Source organism: Oryctolagus cuniculus, chromosome 17, assembly GCF_964237555.1.
Source record: "Oryctolagus cuniculus chromosome 17, mOryCun1.1, whole genome shotgun sequence".
NCBI lineage: Eukaryota > Metazoa > Chordata > Mammalia > Lagomorpha > Leporidae > Oryctolagus > Oryctolagus cuniculus.
The window spans coordinates 16,604,661-16,628,238 of record NC_091448.1 but is presented as its reverse complement, the minus strand read 5'-3'; the positions used below and the strand labels follow the sequence as shown (position 1 = coordinate 16,628,238).

The 23,578-nt window shown below is 42.3% G+C and overlaps 1 protein-coding gene across 34 annotated transcripts in view; it reads left to right on the top strand.

The window, feature by feature from the left end:
* EFCAB3 (EF-hand calcium binding domain 3) overlaps positions 1-23,578 on the top strand; it is a 649,184-nt gene that overhangs the window by 175,423 nt on the left and 450,183 nt on the right. For 33 of the 34 annotated variants that reach the window (XR_011383437.1, XM_070060541.1, XM_070060535.1 and 30 more), the window contains 4 exons: positions 1,322-1,465; positions 6,704-6,775; positions 17,488-17,589; positions 19,176-19,280. Coding sequence is in view for 33 of the 34 variants with exons in the window: in XM_070060541.1 (XP_069916642.1) it covers positions 1,322-1,465; positions 6,704-6,775; positions 17,488-17,589; positions 19,176-19,280 (423 nt within the window). In the remaining variant the exon portion in view is untranslated. The remainder of the gene's footprint in view (positions 1-1,321; positions 1,466-6,703; positions 6,776-17,487; positions 17,590-19,175; positions 19,281-23,578) is intronic. The other variant, XM_070060521.1, reaches the window with a different exon arrangement.

Genomic DNA, 23,578 nt, shown 5'->3' with positions numbered 1-23,578 from the left:
AACAAACAAACAAAAAAACCTAAATGAAAGATCTCTGCAAGTGAGATCCCAGTGGAAAGAAAGGGCCATCAAAAAAAGGAGGTACCAGGCCGGCGCCGCGGCTCACTAGGCTAATCCTCCACCTAGCGGTGCCGGCACACCGGGTTCTAGTCCCGGTTGGGACGCCGGATTCTGTCCCGGCTGCCCCTATTCCAGGCCAGCTCTCTGCTGTGGCCCGGGAGTGCAGTGGAGGATGGCCCAAGTGCTTGGGCCCTGCACCCCATGGGAGACCAGGATAAGCACCTGGCTCCTGGCTCCTGCCATCGGATCAGCGTGGTGCGCCAGCCGCGGCGGCCATTGGAGGGTGAACCAACGGCAAAGGAAGACCTTTCTCTCTGTCTCTCTCTCTCACTGTCCACTCTGCCTGTAAAAAAAAAAAAAAAAAAAAAAAAAAAAAAAAAAAAAAAAAAAGGAGGTACCTTTCTTTGAAGGGAGGAGTGAACTTCCACTTTGACTATGACCTTATCGAAATAAGATTGAAGTCGGTGAACTCAAAAGGCTTCCATAGCCTTGGCAACTCATGACTAGAGCCTGGGGAGATTGCTGATGCCTTAAAAAAGAGTGTCAATTTGTTAAGTCAACAACAGGAGTCACTGTGCACTTACTCCTCATGTAGGATCTCTGTCCTTAATGTGTTGTTCAATGTGAATTAATGCTATAACTAGTACTCAAACAGTATTTTACACTTTATGTTTCTGTGTGGGTGCAAACTGTTGAAATATTTACTTAATATATACTAAATTGATCTTCTTTATATAAAGATAATTGAAAATGAATCTTGATGTGAATGGAATGGGAGAGGGAGCGGGAGTTGGGAGGGTTGCAGGTGGGAGGGAAGTTATGGGGGGGAAAAGCCATTGTAATCCATAAGCTGTACTTTGGAAATTTATATTTACTAAATAAAAATCAAAAAAAAGATTTTCTTAGTAGAAGAATTGTCAGGATAATACAAGTTAAATTTTGATGAAGAAATGAGAAAGAGGAAAATTGATATGGAATAACTGGACATATCAGGAAAGTATGTGGGAAGCACAGATAGAAGGGACAAATACCAAAGTTCAATTCCTTGTGTGAGTTTGCCTTATATTTGATCTTTACATACTTGAAATGAGAGTTAAATACATATGTATATATCAAGAGAGAGTTTAAAGCAAATTATACTGTGCTTTGTATAATATTAAAATAAAAATGCCAGGTATGTATACTAAATTTTTTATTTATACTCTAAGTATATTCTCTAGAATTTCATTATATATAAATTGAATATATTTTCTTTTTTTAGAGGTTAATGAACTTGTAAAGGCTTTAGACAAGGTCAACAGTGAAAAAATTGATTTTGATGAAGTAAAATCTACACTGAAAGGCCTAGGGATTTGTTTTCCAGAGGAAGAATTACAGGTGGTGCTCTCCTCCATTTCTGTTGATAGTAAGTATTTCTTTCCTTTTCGAAGTAATTTGTTACACGTAAAGGTAGTGTATACTTTCAGTCATAAAGCGTGGTTGTGCTTAAGATGCTAAGGGTGACTGGAGAAATAGATCATTGCAGGTAGAGTGATTAGGAATCAAATGTGGTGGGTTCAACAAGAGTAGCGTTTTACTTTTAGGGTTGAGTGAGTATTTATTCTAAATTACCCTCATACTGATTTTATTAGGGAATTATAATCCCCTCATACGGATTTTATTAGGGAATTATAATCTTCCCCTCTCTTTCTAATTTCTTTACTTTCTGAGATTTGAATCACAGATTCATATTGGTCAGAAACTGTAACATTGTCTTAAGCCCATGAAGCAGAGGCCCAATCTTTAGTGTGGTAAGGCCATTAACCAATTTTGTTTTCCCAGAATCCTCAGAGGATTATACTGGTGTTTTTGGAATCCTGCCAGTGGAATGTTTAGTTTACCTATAGAGCCTATGGTGTTGTTTTTCTTCATAAGTCCCAAGTATATGTGTGATAGAAGGAAAAAATATTGTAAACTTCCTTTATTAATATATATTTACTCAGAAGTATAGTCTTCTTAGATATGGTTAAGTTTGATTTATGATATTTATCTTCTGGTGGATAAATTGTCTTCCATGAAAATATCAGCAGTATTAGTAGGATTTGTAATGCTGAAAAATTAGGAGAACATAATATCAGAGAGGAAACATACTAAAAACAATGGTCCTAATTGGCTGAGATATGCTTGAAATCTATAAAATTTGGGAGAAAAAATGGCAGATTAGGGGGCAGCGTGTTTTGCAGGGCTATGGATAAACAGTGAGGAGAAAAGTGTAGGAGGTATACTCTTGGTGGAGAACTGGAGAGAAAACCACCTGGGAAGCCCCACGGGAGGAGGTGAAACAGTGTGAACCTATGTGATGGGTGCTGACATGCAGCCTATGCAGCTGCAATGGTGGAGAGCTGGAATTGGAGGCAATTTAGAGATGGAGGGGAGGTCGGATTGCACCAATCCATGGTGATAGAGCCAGAAAGAGAGTGTGGCATGAGTCTAGACTGGAGCCCCGAGGGCTGGTGGTTGCTGGAGTCTCCTTTGGTCCTAGTGGAAGTGGAGGAGGCATTTGAGTCAAACCAGTCTCTCCAAAACAGAACCCATGATCTGGCTTAGAGAGGGTAGGTGCCATTTTGCAATAGGGCAACAACTACAGAAGCCTGAAGGTGTGCACATAACAGTTCACTGAGATGGGGCATCTGAACACAGTGCTGGCAGCAGCAGAAGGCAGGCACTTGGCCAGTGGCTCTGATGTGCGTGTGTGATCCAGGGCTTCAAGTGCAGCCCCTACTGACTCAGAGCTTGGCTGAGAGGTGGCTGGGCATCTAAGAGGACAGAGGGGTGCCTGCTCCAGCAGCACCTTCTGGACTTGTTGACTGTGGGAACCTTGAATGCTGAGACCTTGGCTGTGGCTACATGAGAAGGTATAGGATGTAGCTGGGTATTGAATACTATCATGCCCAATTTGGGTGTTACCCTGGAAACTCTCCCCACCCTAGAGCATTAATCAGAGCCCCCTGGCCATACCCATCACACACCTCCTGATATTCACTGAAAGTACAGACATTCTGCTGAACCATGGAAGCATTGCCCCAAAGATAAAAGCCACCAGAAGAAAAAATTAAAAATCAACTCTACAAAGGCTGAAAAATAAGAGCTGAAATTCAACGAATAGGAATAAGGAAGTCACCATGACCTCCTCCCCCAGAGAAACACAACAATATTTCAGTATTAGAATGTGAAGATGAAGAGATTGAGGAAATGCCAGAAATGGAATTTAGAAAACTAATGTCGCTCCCCCTCTTCGTGGAGGAGCGACACTAGACCCTGCCTAGGCTTCATATCCGAGTCACGGCACCATTATGTCGCTCCCCCTCTTCGTGGAGGAACGACACAGGACCCTGTGCTGTTCTTTCGTCTGCTCGGCCCTCCCCGGGTTTGCTGCTGGTTCTTCCCGGGTTGGCTACCGTCCCTTCCACCTCCGTGGAAGGGCGGTTCCCCCTAGCCACTTTCCCCACTTCCGCGGGGGAGCGGCACACCACCGGCCGGCTCTCTCGGGGGCTGCACAGGTGTTCCTTCAGATAGATGTTCCCCTTAGATGTTCCTGGTGCATGCCATCTCTCTCCTCCTTTATAGTCCTCTTCCACCAATCCCAACTCTGCTACCCACACGCCGAGTACGCTGCTCTCCTCCAATCAGGAGCAGGTCCTGCTGTTTATTGGTTGAACTGGAGGCAGCTGTGTAGAAGCTGTTTCTCCCTTCTCAGCGCCATATTGTGGGAGAGCAGATGCATAGAATAAGTCTTAATTCCAGTAACTTAGTCTAGTCCGAGTTGCTCCCAGTTGCTCCCCACAACTAATCACAGGATTACTAAAAAAAATCAGAAGCAAATCCATGAACTAAAGAAAACCATATATGAGATTAATGAAAATTTTTCACAGGAAATTGAGAATTTAAAGAGACATTAAAATGAAATATTAGAAATTAAAAAATCAATTAATCAAATAAAATATGCAGTGGAAAGCCTTAACAGCAGACTTGGTGAGGCAAAAGCAAGAATATCCAAACTAGAAGACAAATCTTTGGAAGTCTTACAGTCAGAAAAAAAAAACAAGAAGAAAATAGAAAACTTAAAAACAGTGTTGGAGGTCTATGGTATTCTATCAAACGACCAACATTTGGGTCTTAGATGTTCCTGAAGGAGTGGAAAGAGAGAAGGGAATAGAAAGCCTATTTAGTGAAACAGTTACAGAAAATTTCCCCAATTTGGAGAAAGAAAGGGATGTTCAAGTGGAGGAAGTACATAGAACTCCTAACAGACATGACCAAAAAAGATCTTCACTATGCACATTGTAGTCAAACTTTCCCTAGTAAAACATAGAAAAAACTCTAAAATGTGCACAAGAGAAATATCAGATTACTTTCAGAGGATTGCCAATTAGACTCACAGCTCACTTCTCCTTAGAAACCCTACCAAATCTTAAAGAGAAAAAAACTGTCAGCCCAGAATATTGTACCCTACAAAGCTCTCATTAATGAATGAAGGTAAAATAAAGACCTTCTATAACAAACAGAAATTGAAAGAATTTGTCACCACTCCTTCAGCCTTACAAGAGATGCTTAAGGATGTGCTACACACAAACACAGAAAGATAGCCATCATTATGAAAGAATGTGAAGGCAGAAAACCCCCCAGTGGAAGTACAAAAGAAATCCAAAGTAAACAATAGGAATATTTATGGAAAAAAATGATAGGGCCAACTAGTTACTTATCCATAGTCACCTTGAATGTAAATGGCTGCAACTCTTCAGTTAAAAGATACAGACTGGCTGAATGGATTGAAAAATAAGACCCATCTATTTGCTGCTTACTAGAAACACATCTTACAAACAAAAATACAAGCAGACTGAAAGTGAAATGATGGAAAAAAATAGTCCATGCCAACAGAAACCAAAAAAGAGCTGGTGTTGCCATTCTAATATCAGACAAAATAGACTTTAACATAAAAACTGTTAAAAGAGACAAAGAAGGGTACTATGTAATGATTAAGGATTCAATTCAACAGAAAGATGTGACTATAATAAATGTATATGCACCGAGTTACAGGGTGCCTGCCTATTTAAAAGAAATGTTAATAGACCTAAAAGGCGACATAGATTTCAATACAATAGTTTTGGGAGACTTCAATACCCCACTTTCATCAATGGACAATCAAAGGACCTAAATATATGACCTGATACCATCAAATTATTAAAGATCATGGGGGAAATTCTACAGGACATTGGCATAGGCAAAGACTTCTTGGAAAAGACCCCAGAAGCATAGGCAATCAAAGCCAAAATTGACAGATGGGATTGCATCAATCTGAGAAGGTTCTGTACTGCAAAAGAAACACTCAGCAAAATGAGGAGGCAACCAATGGAATGTGAAAAAAATATTTGCAAACTGCGCAACTGATAGAGGGCTAGCATCCAGAATACATAAAGAGCTCAGGAAATTCAGCAACAACAAAACAAAAAAATCCAGTGAAGAAATGGGCAAAGGACTTAAACAAGCATTTTCTAGAGATGAAACTCAAAAGGCCTACAGATACTTGAGAAGATGCTCAGGATCACTGGCCATCAGGGAATTACAAATCAAAACCACAACGAGATTTCACCTCACTCCAGTTAAAATGGCTCACATACAGAAATCAACAAGTGACAAGTGCTGGTGAGAATGTGGGGAAAAAGGTACCCTGATCCACTACTGGTAGGAATCTAAACTGGTGCCACCACTGTGGAAGTATAGAGATATCTCAAATATCTGAATATAGACCTACCATATGATCCAGCCATTGCACTCCTGGGAATTTACCCAAACCAAAAGAAATCAGTATTTGAAAGAGTTATCTGTACCCTGTGTTCATTGAAGCACAATTCACAACAGTTAAGATATTGAATCAACCCAGATGTCCATCAACTATTGACTGGATAAAGAAATTATGGTATACATACACTGTAAAGAAAAACAAAATCCTGTCTTTTGCAACAAGATGGAAACCATTATACTTATGATATAAGCCAAGGAATCTGATCAGGGAATATCGTATGTTTTCCCTGATCGAGGCAACTAATAGAATATCTGAAATGTAATGTATTAGAGTAAAATAGACATTTTGAGAATGGATGATTGTTTATAGCCCTTGTCTCTTCCATTAAGGAACAATATTTTGTTTTATTTTATTTTGTTTTCTTTCTCTTCATACTATTTGCTGAATTCCTTTACTTAAAGTGGGGTTAAGTATATGATCACTAAGTATACTGATAATAGACCACTGTAAAAATTAAGAATAGGAATCTGAGAGGGAGAAGGGGGAAAGATTGGAATGTGGGTGAGAGGGAGGGGAATCCCACTATGTTCCTAAATTTGCATATATGAAATATATGAAACATTTAAAACATAAATAAATTTTTTAAAATAAAATTTATAAAATCCTCATTGCTTCTAACCAAAAGACCACGAGAGTCATCATAATTATTTCTTTTTAGAGTTATTCTGAGGTATGCATAGAAGAATCAGAGTTAGAAAAACATAAGGCTTTAGTTTTGAAAGTTAAGCAGGTATGCATATCTACTAACCCAGTATCTTTTACCAAAGGCCATTCATTCATTGTTTTATGTTTCATTTTCAGAAGAAGGGAAAGTGGACTTAAAAGATTGCCTAAGTAGGTTGGTGCAAGCGCCGTATTTTACCAAAGATTCAAGTGAGTGATAATTTTTAACATAAAAATATTGATTAGAAATGTTTATTATATGTATTAATGCATGTTTTTTTTCTAATGCTATAAAGCAAGCTATATGTGCAGCAGATATACTCTGGGTGAAGAATCAATATGGGATCTTAGTCTTGATTTTTTCTTGTTTTTTATTTCTATTATTTATTTATAAGGTAGAGTTACAGAAAGAGAGAGGGAGAGATGCACAGAGAGAAGGAGAGACAGAAAGAGAGACATTGATTTTCCATCAATTCATTCACTCTCCAAGTGGCCACCACATGGCCAAACTGAAGCCATGAGCCAGGAGCTTCTTCCAAGTCTCCCTCATGGGTTCAGGGGCCCAAGCACTTGAGTAATAGTCTGCTGTTTTCCCAGGTGCATTAGCAGGGAGCTGGATCAGAAGTGGAGCAGCCAGTACTCGAACTGGTTCCCTGTTGGGATGCCAGCACTGTAGGCGGTGGCTGGATTATTCCCCAAATGGCAGTAATGTCCTGGGGCTTGGGGAGTCCAAGGCCAGGAGCCTGAAGTACATCGGGGTCTCCCACAAGGGTGTCAGGGCCGAAGCACCATATTCTTCTGCTTTTCCAGTGCATTAGCAGGGAGCTTGATTGGAAGAGGAACTGCCAGGACTCAAAAAACTGTAGTCCAGTATTAGATGTCAGTATAGCAGAAGGTAGCTTAACCCACAGTACCACCATGCAGGCCCCAGAAAGCCCATGTTCTTGAGAAAAACTGAAATAGCTTAATTTTCTCTTTATTTTTGCATAATTGAAAATAAACTAAATTCAAAAGGCTTAATTTAGTTAGCCACAAAGTTAAATTGTTCTTCAGACCCTAGGTATTTAGGATGTGGTAGTATGGTTTTTCTATAGACAACATATTTTGTCCTTAATTTTTTATTTCCTAAACCAGGTCTATAAGACTGTTCTAGGTTTGTGATTTATAAACTTGATCTCTTACAATGTTAATGCTTATGATATGCTGATATTTATCCTAACACATTCTTAATTTTTTTCTTGAAAGAATGTTTTATACATGGTGCTTTCAAATTGTTGTTGTTTTTTAGTATTCTGTAGATTCCCAACAGTGTTTTTTAGATTTCTAATTTCCTCTTCTCATCTTTGGTTTGACTATATAATTTCCTGTGCTCTGCCTTCTAAGTCTGATATTCTTTCTTCTGTTTCACTGATTCTGTTGTTAAGGTTCTCCATTGCATTTTTTATTTGTTCTATGGAATTCTTCATTTCCTTTTGATTTCTCTTTAAAATCTCAATTTCATGGGAGAAACTTCCTTTCACGTCCTGCACATATTTCAGTAGTTCATGCATTTGCTTCTGATTACTTCTATGTCATCTTATGATCGATTCTTTGAATTCCATTACTTGCATTTTCTTTATCTCATCATCTTCACAATCTAGTACTGAAATGTTGAGGCCAGCACTATAGCGTAGCAGGTAAAGCCGCCACCTGCAGTGCTGGCATCCCATGTGGGCACTGGTTGGATACCCAGCTGCTCCTCTTCTGATCCAGCTCTCTGCTATGGCCTGGGAAAGCATAAGATGGTCCAAGTCCTTAGACCCCTGCACCTTTATGGCAGACCTATAAGAAGTTCCTGGCTCCTGGTTTCAGATCAGCGCAGCTCCAGCCATTGCGGCCAACTGGAGAGTGAACCAGCAGATGGAAAACCTCTCTCTGTGTCTCTACCTCCCTCTCTCTCTCTCTTTCTCTCTCTGCTTCTCCTTCTCTCTCTCTCTCTGCCTCTCCTTCTCTCTGTGTGTCACTCTGACTTTCAAGTAAAATAAATAAGTCTTTAAAAAATGGTGTGTTCTTTTGGCTACATCATATTGTCTTCCTTATTCTTGTTTGTTGAATTGAGGCATTTGTTGTTTGGCATTTGTGAGATATTCTTTGATTTCTTCTTCTTCTTCATTGTCGTCGTCGTCTTCTTCTTCGTCTTCGTTGTTGTCTTTGTCGTCATCTACATTGTTGTCTCCTTCGTCTCCTTCTCCTTCATCTCCCTCTCCTCCCCCCCTCCCCCTCCCCCTTTTCCCTCCTCCCTCCTTCGTCCTTCTATCTTTATACTATGATGCTGTAGATAAGTGGAATGTCTGATTTCAGTCAATATCTAGAGGGTTGTAGTGGGTGTGGCTGAAGAGCTCTGTTTGGTTCTCCAGGGTTAAGGGCGTGCCTAAGGTGACACACACCCAGGTTTGGCGTGGTGAGTCTTCTCTCTTTCTCTCTCTTTTTTTTAATTAGAAGGGAAATTTATTTTGCTCAGCTGAGCTCCTCTCCTCAAAGGAGACCAGTGCCTGGGCACTAGCCCCAGTGGGTATAATATTTGTCTGCTCTGGGCCGGCACCATGGCTCACTAGGCTAATCCTCCACCTACGGTGCTGGCACACCGGGTTCTAGTCCTGGTCAGGGTGCCAGATTCTGTCCCGGTTGCTCCTCTTCCAGTCCAGCTCTCTGCTGTGACCAGGAGTGCAGTGGAGGATGGCCCATGTGCTTGGGCCCCTGTACCCACATGGGAGACCAGGAGGAAACACCTGGCTCCTGGCTTCGGATCAGTGCAGCACCAGCTGTAGCACCATTTGGGGGGTGAACCAATGGAGGGAAGACCCTTCTCTCTGTCTCTCTCTCTCACTGTCTAACTCTGTCTTCAAGAAAAAAAAATATTTGTCTGCTCTGTCCCAAGGACCACACAAAGGATCTGTTCAGTCCTCAGTGTAAGTTCAGATTCCCCAGCAGTGTCTCTCACCAGGTTATCAGGAAGCCCTGGGCATGGGGAGCCTGCCACTGTGACTGACCAAAGACCAGCCACACCATGAGTCCTCCCACACACCCTCAGTTTTTTTCACAATCCCAGTGCAGAAGCCTCACACAGTCACAAGCTCCTAGCACGCATTAGTTCTCCCCACCAGAGTCAGGAGGTGGTTGCTGGGCACAGACACAAGCTGGCATAGCTGTTATATATATCCAAAATGTCGCCTGCTCTATTGGCTTGTTACAAGATGCCATTGTAAAGTTATTGGGGAGAGAGAAATAAATGTGTCCATCCTGTCCTTTTTTTCCCCCTCTCGTTTGGAAAGTAAACTATCCCCCATGGGGAAAGTAAACTATCCCCCGTGAGGCTCCAAGCCGGGTTCCCTCCAGGCTCTTCCTGCAGCTTTTTTTGACAGTGGCTTGGACTGCTGTGGTCTGGTCTCACCTTACTTTCCAACGCTGGTGCATAGGCTCTCAGCTGCTGGAGTCTCGAGTTGTGGGTGTCCACATCCTCTACGTAGATCCACCATGTCCCTCTAATTTTGGTAGAGTGCCGGAGACCAGCTCCAGCCAGTTCAGGGGCCCCAAGGTGTGAGAGGTGTCGGCGCTCGAAGAAATGAGAGACACTCACAGCAAGGCTGATAGCATGGCTCTGGCTTTTGAGAACCAGACTTTATTTTTATATTATAAGCCACATAATGATTTTTTCTTCTTACAATGAAAAGCCTGTTGTCCATTTTTTCTAATTACAATTTTTTTGATTTTCAAGGGCATACTCAGAGCATGGGTTACAATCACAGACAGGTGCAAGATAACAGGCTGCCCACACAAGCCAAGGCCTTGAGCCCTGCTGAACTATGCAGAAATTGGCTACATAGGCTAGAATAGTACCTTCTTAATCTAATCTTTACTAGAAGCCCCAAGTTCAAAGCAGACCCTTTTTAAAATGTATCCCCTCTTTGCAATTTTTTCTGTAATTCTTTAATTTCTTTATTGCACTTATTTAAAAGTTTACTTAGATCTATTCTACAGTTTTGACATCCTAACCATTGTAGTATTTGTAGCATATAGTGAATTAAAGCTTTATTAACATCTATCTTTATTCTAGTGGGAAGTATATACCAGAGAGCTTGTTGCCTTTTAATTCTTTTCTACAAACAGCTCAACCTTGCATAAGGCATTAACCCTTTCTTCTACACTAACATTCTGCTTGATTAAAATTCTACAAGACAATGGAAATTTTGGAGGTTATGAGACTAAGTGCTCTTCCGTAAAATTCAGAATACAGCAACCATTAGCAGGACCACCAGGAAGCTCCAGCTTGTAGTTCCCATCAAACCTAAAACCACCAAGAGGACCGCAGCTGTCCTTCTCATGCCTTGCTGAGACAGACCTTCTGCTGTGACCTTGTCAGCCAGCTGAAGTTGCCTTGGCCTCGTCAGTAGAGTTTCCTCTGCTGTTGTTTTCCCAACTCTTCCCTGAGACTACACTCTCTCCACATTTTTTTTTTTTTAAAACTATCTTCTGGGCTAGAGCAGTAAGCTCCCTTCCTACTCCACCATCTTGGACTGCCTTGTCTTTTTCTTTTAGACTTATTTATTTGAAAGGCAGAGTGATGGAGATATGGGGAGAAAGAGAGATTTTTCTTTTTATTATTTAATAAATGTGAATTTACAAAGTGCAACTTTTGTATTGTTGTGGCTCCCCCCCGCAACCTCCCTCCCTCTCGCGGCCCTCCCCTCTCCCACTCCTTCTCCCATCCTGCCCTTCATCGAGTTTCATTTTCAATTACCTTCGTATACAGAAGATCAACTTAGTATACACTAAGCAAGGATTTCAACAGGCTGCACTCACACAACCGCACAAGGTATAGGGTATTGTTTGACTAGTAGTGCTGTTTTTAAGTTTCGTAGTAAAACACATTAAGGGCAGAGATCCTACGTAGGGAGCCTGTACCCAGTGACTCCCATTGTAGAGAGAGAGATTTTTTCATCCGCTAGTTCACTCCCCAGTTGCCCAAAACAACTGGGGCTAGTCCAAAATAGAGCTCGTATGCAGAAACTCCATCTAGATCTCATGGGTGGCAGAAACCCAAGTACTAGGGGCCATTATCTAGTGCCTCCAAGGCACATTTGCAGGAAGTTGGATCAGAAGCTTGGAGTAGCTTGGATTCGAATCAGATACTCTGATAAGGGATGAGGCTGTTCCAAGCAGTGCAGGTGTTCCATTGCTGTACCACACTGACTGCCCTTTAACTGTTGCCTTAATTACTAGGAAAACATCTGCCCTTATTCATTTTATTTTTTAAAAGATTTTATTTATTTATTTGAGAGGTAGAGTTACAGAAAGAGAGAGAGAGAGAGAGAAAGGTCTTCACTCCCCAGATGGCTGCAATGGCCAGAGATGAGCTGATTCAAAGCCAGGAGCCAGGAGCTTCTAGGTCTCCCACGTGGGTGCAGGGGCCTGAGCACTTCGGCCATCCTCTGTTGCTTTCTCAGGCCATAGCAGGGAGCTGGATAGGAAGTAGAGTGGCAGGACTTGAACTAGTGTCCATATGGGATTCTAGCGCTGCAGACAGAGGCTTAGTCCACTATGCCACAGCACCAGCCCCTATTCGTTTTTATAGAGTAAAGATTTATGCTGTAAAGTGCAGTATAGACCAAGGAATGGATTTCTTCCATTATTTCAAATCACAAATAGGATTTAAAGCACATAGTTCACACTGTTGTGCACTTTGATATTTTTCTTATTCTTATCATGCTCTTATTTCTTGAGAAGATTGATGTTAGTAATGTGGATGCTTCTCTAAAAATATTGATATAAAACCTACAAAAGGAGAAGTACATGGTTGATAATAGTGTTCAACTTGTTAATTTGGAGGCTTTTCTGTAGAATTTCTGATACTATACTTACTTATCTAGGATCAAACTTTTTCTTTTTAATTTTTATTAATATAAAGATACCAGATTTCATATATTCCATAAGAACAATTCTAAGAAGATGTTCCTTCCCTCCTTCTCTCTTTCCTTCCCTCAATCCCCTTCCTTCCTTCCTTTAATTTTTACAAAAGCATAATTTCAATGTACTCTTTTTTTTTTTTTTGACAGGCAGAGTGGACAGTGAGAGAGAGAGACAGAGAGAAAGGTCTTCCTTTTGCCGTTGGTTCACCCTCCAATGGCCGCCGCGGCCGGCGCGCTGCGGCCGGCGCACCGCGCTGATCCGATGGCAGGAGCCAGGAGCCAGGTGCTTTTCCTGGTCTCCTATGGGGTGCAGGGCCCAAGCACCTGGGCCATCCTCCACTGCACTCCCTGGCCACAGCAGAGAGCTGGCCTGGAAGAGGGGCAACCGGGACAGAATCCGGCGCCCCGACCGGGACTAGAACCCGGTGTGCCGGTGCCGCTAGGCGGAGGATTAGCCTAGTGAGCCGCGGCGCCGGCTAATTTCAATGTACTCTTATGATCACAGCCTTAATGAACCATTAATCATAATGGTTAGCAAGTAAAAAGGTCATAGTTCCACAGGAGTATAAACAAGAGCTAAAAACCCACGAGATGTCCATTTCATCCCTATTTTTTTTTTTTTTTTTGGCAGGCAGAGTGGACAGTGAGAGAGAGAGAGACAGGGAGAAAGGTCTTCCTTTGCCGTTGGTTCACCCTCCAATGGCCGCATTATGCTGATCCGAAGCCAGGAGCCAGGTGCTTCTCCTGGTCTCCCATGCGTGTGCAGGGCCCAAGGACTTGGGCCGTCCTCCACTGCACTCCTGGGCCACAGCAGAGAGCTGGCCTGGAGGAGGGGCAACCGGGACAGAATCTGGTGCCCTGACCAGGACTAGAACCCGGTGTGCCGATGCCGCAGGCGGAGGATTAGCCTAGTGAGCCTAGTGAGCCACGGCGCTGGCCCATTTCATCCCTATTCAGTATTCTCCATGTATTGGAGAAAACATGATATTTGTCCTTTGAGATTGGCTTATTTCACTAAGCATAATGTTTTCCATCTGTTTTGTGGCAAAAAAACAGGATTTCATTTTTTATGGCTGAGTAGTATTCCATAGTGTGTACATATCACATTTTCTTTATCCAGTCATCAGTTGATATACATTTAAGTTGATTCCATGTCGTAGATATTATGAACTGAGCTACAATAGACATTGAGGTACAAATAACTCTTTCATATGCTGATTTCATTTTTTTTTTGTTAAATTCCCAGGAATGGGACAGCTGGATCATATGGTAGATCTATTTTCAGATGTCTGAGGAATCTCTATATTGTATTCCATAATTATTGTACTTATTTACAAAGCCTATAATGTCATTTATTATCATAATTTTTAAAAATTTATTTGACAGATAGAGTTAGACAGTGAGAGAGAGAGAGACAGAAAGAAAGGTCTTCCCTCCGTTGGTTCACCCCCCAAATGGCCGCCATGGCCGACACTGCGCTGATCCGAAGCCAGGAGCCAGGTGCCAGGTGCTTCTTCCTGGTCTCCCACATGGGTGCAGGGGCCCAAGCACTTGGGCCATCTTCCACTGCCCTCCCAGGCCACAGCAAAGAGCTGGATTAGAAGAGGAGCAGCTGGGACTAGAACCCGGTGCCCATATGGGATGCTGGCGCTGCAGGCAGAGGATTAGTCAAGTGAGCCACAGCGCTGGCCTCTTTATTATCATAATTTAATTTTTTTTTGACAGGCAGAGTGGACAGTGAGAGAGAGAGACAGAGAGAAAGGTCTTCCTGTGGGGAGCAATCCGGACTGGACTAAGTTACTGAAATTAAGACTTATTCTATGCATCTGCTCTCCCACAATATGGCGCTGGGAGAGAAGTAAACAGCTTCCGCACAGCTGCCTCCAGTTCAGCTAATAAACTGTAGGACTTGCTCCTGATTGGAGAGCAGCGTACTCGGCGTGTGGGCAGCCGAGTTAGGATTGGCGGAGGAGGACTATAAAGGAGGAGAGAGACGGCATGCACCGGGAACATCTATGGGGAACATCTAAGGGAACCCGTGCAGCCCCCGAGAAAGCCGGCCGGCGGTGTGCCGCTCCCCTGCGGAAGTGGGGAATGCGGCCAGGGGGAACTGCCCTTCCACGGAGGTGGAAGGGATAGTAGCCAACCCGGGAAGAACCAGCAGCAAACCCGGGGAGGGCCGAGCAGACAGAAAGAACAGCGCAGGGTCCTGTGTTGCTCCTCCACGAAGAGGGGGAGCGACATAATGGTGCCGTGACTCGGATATGAAGCCTAGGCAGGGTTTTGTGTCGTTCCTCCACGAAGAGGGGTAGCGACATAATGGTGCCGTGACTCGGATAGGAAACCTAGCTTGGATAGGAAACCTAGGACGGATAGAAAACTTAGGAGGGAAGAAACGTGACTCGGATAGGAAACTTAGGACGGATATGAAACTTAGGAGGGAAGAAATGACTCAGATTAGGAAACCTAGGTCGGATAGGAAACTTAGGAGGGAAGAAACGGGAAGAACTGGGAAATTATCGGAGAGAGAGACTAGCAAACAGCCTAGGGAAAAGCCGGACGAAAAAGGTGCCGGAAGAAGCTATTGAAAGCCTAGGCATAGACTCAGATACGGACTACGGGGGGAAGCTGGGAGAAATCTCTAAGGTTGAAAGCGAAAGTGAAAGCTAGAACAAACAGACTCGGATGCAGACTGTGGGGAGAGGCCAGGAGAAATGAGGGAGGAGTATTGTTGGAAGAAGGCTTGGGGAAACATACCGGGTAGAGAAAAATGTTAGGGAAATTGAAGCCGCGGGGGGCAGGCCAAGGCGGACACGAAAGCCACTTTGGGATTCTCAAGTTAGCCCGGGAATAGGGGGCGAAAAGTTGAAACCAGAAGCTGAAACGTAGGCCAGGTTGGGATCCGTCTGATTAGCCCGGGGAGCAAAGGACGGGAAGCCAAACTGTGGGGCGGAGACGTACGCTGGGTTGAATTTGCCAGGCTAGCCCGGGGAACTTAGATTGAATGCTAGTGGTGGACACGTAAGCTACGCTGTGTTACTCGCGGAAGCCGCCGCGTGCAGAGAGAGCACGGGGCGTGAATAGATAGGGAACGGGGCTGGTGAGGCCGTGGTTCAGACGCGAAAGGGTTAAGCGTGGAGACCTCGGAGCGCGCGAAGCCGAGCCGCGCAAAGCCGGGAAGCTGCGCAGATGAGAGAGGCGCGCGGGCTGAAGCGGCGCAGAGCCGGGAACCCGCCGGCGGGGCGAGGTGCCGGAAAGCCGCAGGGATAAGAGAAACAGAAGTTTAGAAGTAAAGTGAGAAAAATAGGAATGCTGAAAGATAGAAGTAAAATGGGAGAAATAGGAATGCCCGGAGATAGAGAAATAGAGAAATAAAAAGGCCTCCCTACAACACTGCAATGTGAGAGCTTGGATTCCGTCTGCCTAATCAAGTGAGGCGATGAGCACCTGCGGGCAGCTAGCAGCTTATGCGCCGCAGGTCACCGAAGACAGGCACGAATTAACATCAGTAAGGCTTCCCCACAATACAACAATATTAAGCTTGGATTCGGTCTGCCTGATTTAAGGCGGTAAGCGCCAGCAAGCAGCTCGACCAGAGTATGAGCTGCAGGTCACCGAAGATAGGCACGAACCAACACTAATAAGTCTCCCCCACAATAAGGCAATGAGAAGGCTTGGATTCGGTTTGCCTGATAGGTCTTGTAAGTTCCCTGCAGGCAGAGCAGAGCATGCGCTGCAGGGCACCGAACACAGGCACGCATCAGCGCCTAAAAACCTCCTCACAACACGGCGAAGAGAGGACCCGGATTCGGTTTGCCTGATTGATAGGACTTGTAAGAGCCTGTGGCAACTCTAGCAAGTAGAGCAGAGTGTGTGCTGCGGGACACCGAAGACAGGCGCGTATCAACGCCAAAAATAAAAAGAAAGGGGGATCTGTGGGGAGCAATCCGGACTGGACTAAGTTACTGAAATTAAGACTTATTCTATGCATCTGCTCTCCCACAATATGGCGCTGGGAGAGAAGTAAACAGCTTCCGCACAGCTGCCTCCAGTTCAGCTAATAAACTGTAGGACTTGCTCCTGATTGGAGAGCAGCGTACTCGGCGTGTGGGCAGCCGAGTTAGGATTGGCGGAGGAGGACTATAAAGGAGGAGAGAGACGGCATGCACCGGGAACATCTATGGGGAACATCTAAGGGAACCCGTGCAGCCCCCGAGAAAGCCGGCCGGCGGTGTGCCGCTCCCCTGCGGAAGTGGGGAATGCGGCCAGGGGGAACTGCCCTTCCACGGAGGTGGAAGGGATAGTAGCCAACCCGGGAAGAACCAGCAGCAAACCCGGGGAGGGCCGAGCAGACAGAAAGAACAGCGCAGGGTCCTGTGTTGCTCCTCCACGAAGAGGGGGAGCGACATAATGGTGCCGTGACTCGGATATGAAGCCTAGGCAGGGTTTTGTGTCGTTCCTCCACGAAGAGGGGGAGCGACACTTCCTTTTGCCGTTGGTTCACCCTCCAATGGCTGCCGTGGCCGGTGCGCTGCGGCCAGCGCACTGCGCTGATCCGATGGCAGGAGCCAGGTGCTTCTCCTGGTCTCCCATGGGGTACAGGACCCAAGGACTTGGGCCATCCTCCACTGCACTCCCTGGCCACAGCAGAGAGCTGGCCTGGAAGAGGAGCAACCGGGACAGAATCCGGCTCCCCGACCGGGACTAGAACTCGGTGTGCCGGCACTGCAAGGCGGAGGATTAGCCTAGTGAGCCATGGCGCTGGCCTATTATCATAATTTTAAATGACAATATTATTTAACTGTTTAATATTATTTCATAATCATCATATGGGAGGACCTCTTTATTACTAGAGTTAAAGGATTACTGTTCATTGTAGCTACAATCAATTGCTTGTTTTTAGGTATCATGATACCTAATTTCTTTTCATAATTTGGAGGAACAATTATTACAAAATTTTCTTCTTTTATTATGAAGGTGGAGAAGTTAGCTTCTATGACCTGGAAAATATACAAAATATAGGGATAGAGTTCACATCTAAAGAACACTTGGAGCCAGAGAAATTACTTCCACTTAAAGGTGGGCACTTTATATATTAATATAACATTCAATAGTATTAATATTGCTTTCAAGGGTGTTAGTATAGTCATCAAAGGAGTTATTCAGAATTACAAATATTGGGAAAAATCTTAGGATTAAATCTTTAAAATTTTGTATTATCAAATAAACTGTACTTATTGTAGATCGTTTATGAGTTAGATATAATAAAGATATCTACAATCTCAAAGATAAATATTTCTAATAATAGTACATAAATTGTCATTTATTAAAATATGCATGGGTCAATCTGTCATATATCTTACAATAGGGATATAGAATGATGATGGTTATTGATTTCATTCCATTAGATGTGTTGGATTTAGACCTAAAGGAACTAGAAGGAGGAGCAGATACATATAAGTTTACTAGTAGAGAAAAAAAGGATAGGGTCAGAAAAAAATATAAGACAAGAGAAAGTGTTTTTTCTTTTAGGCAACTGGTGTTAGTCTTGCAAGTTCTCAAGAATTTACAGATTTACCATTTAAGAATTTTGTTTATTTTTACTTTATTATTTTTAGAGGTATTAGATAATTTAAGGAACAAATTATTTCATGGTTTACATTTATGCACTTAGAGATTTTGTATTGCTTTAGCGCATAAAGCTCTTTTTTATTTTTATTTGACAGAGTTACAGACAGTGAGAGAGAGACAGAAAGGTCTTCTTTCCATTGGTTCACTCCCCAAATGGCTGTAACAGCCAGAGCTACGCTGATCTGAAGCCAGGAGCCAGGTGCTTCCTCCTGGTCTCCCATGTGGGTACAGGAGCCCAAGCACTTGGGCCATCCTCCACTGTTTTCCCAGGCCACAACAGAGAGCTGGACTGGAAGAGGAGCAACTGGGACTAGAACCAGCACCCATATGGGATGCCATTGCCGCAGGCAGAGGATTAAGCTAGTGCGCCATGGCGCTGGCCCCCAAGCTCTTTTCTTTATGATCTAAATTATATGTTTCCTTACAGAGAATGGAAAAATACATAGGACTAAATTCCTGAATTGTGTGAAAGGTATAAAAAGTGAATAAACAAAATTGAGAAGGCAGATTGACATACTTGGTCTTACTTTTGTTTTCTTGTTGTCATTAAAGTTTACTTCCTGACATATGTATTTATGTAATTAATTTTAATACACATATACATTTATATTGATTGAAAATATACTGTGTTTAATTTTAAAGGATAATCTAGCTTTCTTAGGTTTATTACAATTTTGACAGTGGGAATAATAAACTTAGGTATAGGTATCAAAATTTGAGAAAATATAGTATGCCTTGAAATTCAGTGGCCAACTTGAACTCTACTTATTTGCATAAATATTTGTGTTAAAAACTGTTAGATTTGCTTTTTGCTGCTATAGTGGTTTTTCAGTCCTCTTTCAGCGTATTATATTTGTAGATTTATCTTAGATATTGGATGTGAATGGATTTACTTTTAGTTCATTGATGGTACTGTTTAAATGCTTAATGTCCTTAGCTCTATTTGTGATGAAATTCATAACTATGATACATAAGAATTGATATTTATTGTATTTGACTTTTGCTCAATTTCCTTGTGACTTCCTCTTTTCTAGGATTACAAATTGATGCTCATGACCTTGATAATTTACTTGGAAATGTGGCACTCAAACTCACAGCTGAAGAACTTAATGCTCTAACCCCAAATCTATCAATTCATGGTGAGTGATTTCATAGCAATGTGAGAATTTTGCATTTGAGCCTGATGTTTTTTATTTATTTAATTTTTTTAAGATTTATTTTATTTATTTGAAAGAGTTACAGAGAAAAGGGGAGAAATACAGAGAGGTCTTCCATCCACTGGTTCACTCCCCAGCTGGCCGCAATGGCCGGAGCTGCATTGACCTGAAACTGGGAGCCAGGAGCTTCTTCCTGGTCTCCCATGTGGGACTTGGGCCATCTTCTGCTATCCCAGGCCATAGCAGAGAGCTGGATCAGAAGAAGTACAGCTGGGACTTGAACTGGCACCCATATGGGATGCTGGCGCTTCAGGCCAGGGCTTAAACCCGCTGCACCGTAGTGTCGGCCCCACCTGATGTTTTTTATATCATTTATTTAGCTTAGATGAAAACAGATTTTTCTCTTAACATATTAATCTGAAGTTGGTATGTTATTCATCATTCATTTATCCTACAAATTTTAATTAAGCACTCTGATTAGGTGCTGTGTTAACTGCTATAGATACAGTAATTAACAAATATAGTCCTTGGTCTCATGGAGCTTAAAGTACTAGTAGTATATGATCATGTTGCTAGGATCTCAGTCAAGTCAATTTTCACAGGAGAAACTGTCAGGGTTATAAGCTATATGTGTAATATTTTCCATACTTGATTATAAGTCATGAATTCCCATATTTTTTAATGATTTAAAGATAGAATTGCAGCTGTTAAGAACTTGAATTAGAATTGATGGATGATGAATTATAAAGTAATCCCAACCTTATATAAACTAAAATGGAATATATAATAATCAGAGCATGTTCCAGTAAGATAAAGCAATATTGTCTAGAAACATTCTAGTGACTATTGCTTCTTACATGTAAAAATGTTCATATGACTTAAATGGCATTTAGTTATAACTTTGCCATGAATTGCCTATATTTTAACTAGAATAAGTTTCTTTCCCCTCAAAAATATCTCTTTACTAAATCATTGCTTCATTTTCTAGTACTATTGATATGTCAATTAAAGACATGTAGTAAGATTTCAAAAATACACATATGGAAGAGTGACAACAGAAAGATGATAGACTAGGATCCTTGGCTTTAGTCCCCCTTACTGAAATACTGATTTTAAGTTATCCACTGAATGCTTTTGTGAAAAATCCCAGAATTTGGGTGATGAATCCAAAGTCCCCCTTTGAGCACAGAAACTAAGGGAAGTCACATTAGAAGGGTAAATGGAGAAGCTTCATTTTGTGCCCTGCTTGTCTTATATGTTGACACAGTGCTATGCCAAGAGAAATCCCCAGGGCCTGTGGTTTCTCAAGTAAGAGAAAGCCCAAGAAGAACATCCAGCTTCCCCAGAATTCTGAAGCACATTCAAGGAGGTCTTTTGTCTCATCTCATGGGGACCACTGGAGAATTGGCAGGGCAAGACCCCTTGGGGTCAACCAGTAACAGAATGGCTCACAGAAACCAGTGTGTAGACCTTGTAAGTGTTACTGTGTTCTTTCTGGCAGCCATGTCCAACCAGAGATTCTAGCCATTGGCTTCATAAAGTCTAGAGGTCAGAAATCTAATGGTTGAACCTTAAGAGGTCTATATTAAGACACATTTAGTTAAATTGTCAAGTGGAACAGCTGGGACTCGAGCTGGTGCCCATATGGGATGTCAGCACTGCAGGCGGTGGCTTTATCCAATATGCCACAGTGCTGGCCCCTAACCACATTTCAAGTACTTAATAACCATTCATGGTGACTGACTACTGTATTGGACAGTTCAGAGGTAGAATATTTCCATCTTCACAGAAACATCTATTGGACACCATTGTTTTAATTAAACTATTATAATGTAGAAACCCAATGCTGTACTCATTCAAGACTACTCAGAAATGGAACTACCTATTCGAATAAAAATTAACATTCTTCACAGAATAAAACAGAATTAAGAATCTTACATCTATTTTTCTTATTTTAATGATTTATTTATTTATTTTGAATGTCAGAGTTACAGAGAGAGTGGAGGGATATGGAGAGAGAGATCTCCCATCTGCTGGTTCATTCCCTAGGTGTCTGCAAAGGCCAGTACTGCACCAGGCTGAAACCAGGTGGTGGAAGCTTCATCCACTCTCCCATGTGAGTGGCAGGGACATGAATACTTGGGCCATCTTCTGCTGCTTTTCCCAGGTCATTAGCAGGGAACTGGATCAGAAGTGGAGCACCTAGTAAAGGAACTGTTGCCTATATGGGATGCTGGTGTCACAGGCAGTGGTTTTACCCACTACGTCACAATACCGGCCCCAAGAGTCTTAATATATATTTTTCACAACATCCAGCATACAATAAAATATTTTGGGTATGACATGGTGTCGTGATTGGTTAAGTTGCTGCCTACAATTCCAGCATCCCAAATGGTCCCAGGTTCTATTCCTGGCTGCTACACTTCTGATCCAACTCCTTGATAATGCACCTGGGAAAGCAGTGAGGATAGCCCAGAAGACCCAGATGGAGTTCCAGGCTCCTGGTTTCGGTCTGGCCCAGCCCTTACCAACAAGCACCCTCTCTCTTCCTCTCTCTTTCTTCTTCCCTTCCTCCCTCTCTTTCCCCCTCTGTCTGGAACTCATCTTTCAAATGAATAAATAAATCTTAGAAAATTAGATATTATTAATAGATATAAAATAAATAAGAAAGCGTGTATTATAGACAGAAAAAGAAGAATTGATGGATACATAATTGGATATGGCTCAGATGCTGGACATAGCAAAGACTTTTCTAGCAGCTGTTACATTCAAGGTCCTGAAGAAAAATAAAGGAGTAGCACTTGTCACTAATCATTAGTTGAGTGCTGCCCCTAAGGAAACTTAATCCCTAATGCTTCTAGCATGCCCCAAACTGTCTGAGTAGTCTTTTGTATCTGGGGAAAGCAACAACTAGAGAATCACAAGTGCTTGTAGTAAGAAGTTACCAGCAGATGGGGGACTAGTAAATGCCAAGAGAACACGAGTAGAAGGGTCGGCGCTGTGGGGCAGTGTGTTAATCTTCTGCCTGCAGCACTGGCATCCCATATGGATGCCGGTTCTAGTCCTGGCTGTTCCTCTTCTGATCCAGTTCTCTACTGTGGCCTGGGAAAACAGTAGAAGATGGCCCAAACGCTTGAGCCCCTGCCCCCATGTGGGAGACTGGGAAGAAGCTCCTGGCTTCGCATCAGCTGTGCGGCCGTTGTGGCCATTTTGGGGGTGAACTAGTAGATGGCAGACCTTTCTCTCAGTCTCTCCCTCTCATTGTCTGTAACTGTACTTCTCAAATAAATAAAAATCTTAAAAAAAGAGAATATGAGTGGGATACCAACAACTTTTGCATTTGAACTCCTTCAAACCAGAATTGATGCTGTATTTATGTCTGAGTCTATTCAGACTACTATGACAAAATACCTTAAACTGAGTATTTGACACATAATAGAAATTTATTTCTCATAGTTCTGGAAACTTAGAAGTCCAAGATCTAGAACCAAAGATGTGTTGTCTGATGAGGGCTTGCTCCTTGTTTCATAAATGGTGTCTTCATGCTACTTTCTCATGTGGCAGAAAGAACAAGTGAGGCACAACTTGATCCTCAAGTTCTTTTACAAGGGAATTAATCCCATCCTTGATGGAGCTTTCATGTCCTAGTCACCTCTTAAAGGCTCCAGCTCTTTATACATTAACTGGTGGGTAATTTCCAACATATGAATTTTGGGAAGACACTAAATTCAGACTATAGCAATGTGCATGGATACCCTTTTCATAGTTTGAGAGAATTAAAGAGTTGATAAATTATGGAATAGCAACTCTTCTAATTTTTTCAAAGGATAAAAATTGAATGAAAATATTTTGGGAACCATGAGAATAAAGATCACCAAAAATGATATTTGGAAGCTGCTTAAAACACAGCCAATTGATGGTAAATCATAAAGGATGTACATAAGACATTCAAAGGAACTTACTTTTGTAGATCAGTTTTCAGTGTAAAATGAATATACTCTAAATTATATAAAACTGTTTCATTTGTTCCAGATTTTACTTTGGTACATCAAAATTTCTTAGCTACTACAGATTACCATCAAGGGCTAAGAAAAGCCCTTCAAGTTCCCTGTAGGATTAAGAGGATTCTATATATGTGGTATTAAATAGTCAAAGCAGATTCATGTGAATTATAGATAATCTCAGTGCCAAACTTTATTTATGATTCAAAAGATACAGGCAAACATGAGAAATGGATGAATTATTTTTTTTCACTTGGAGAAACTTGAGATTGATACGCA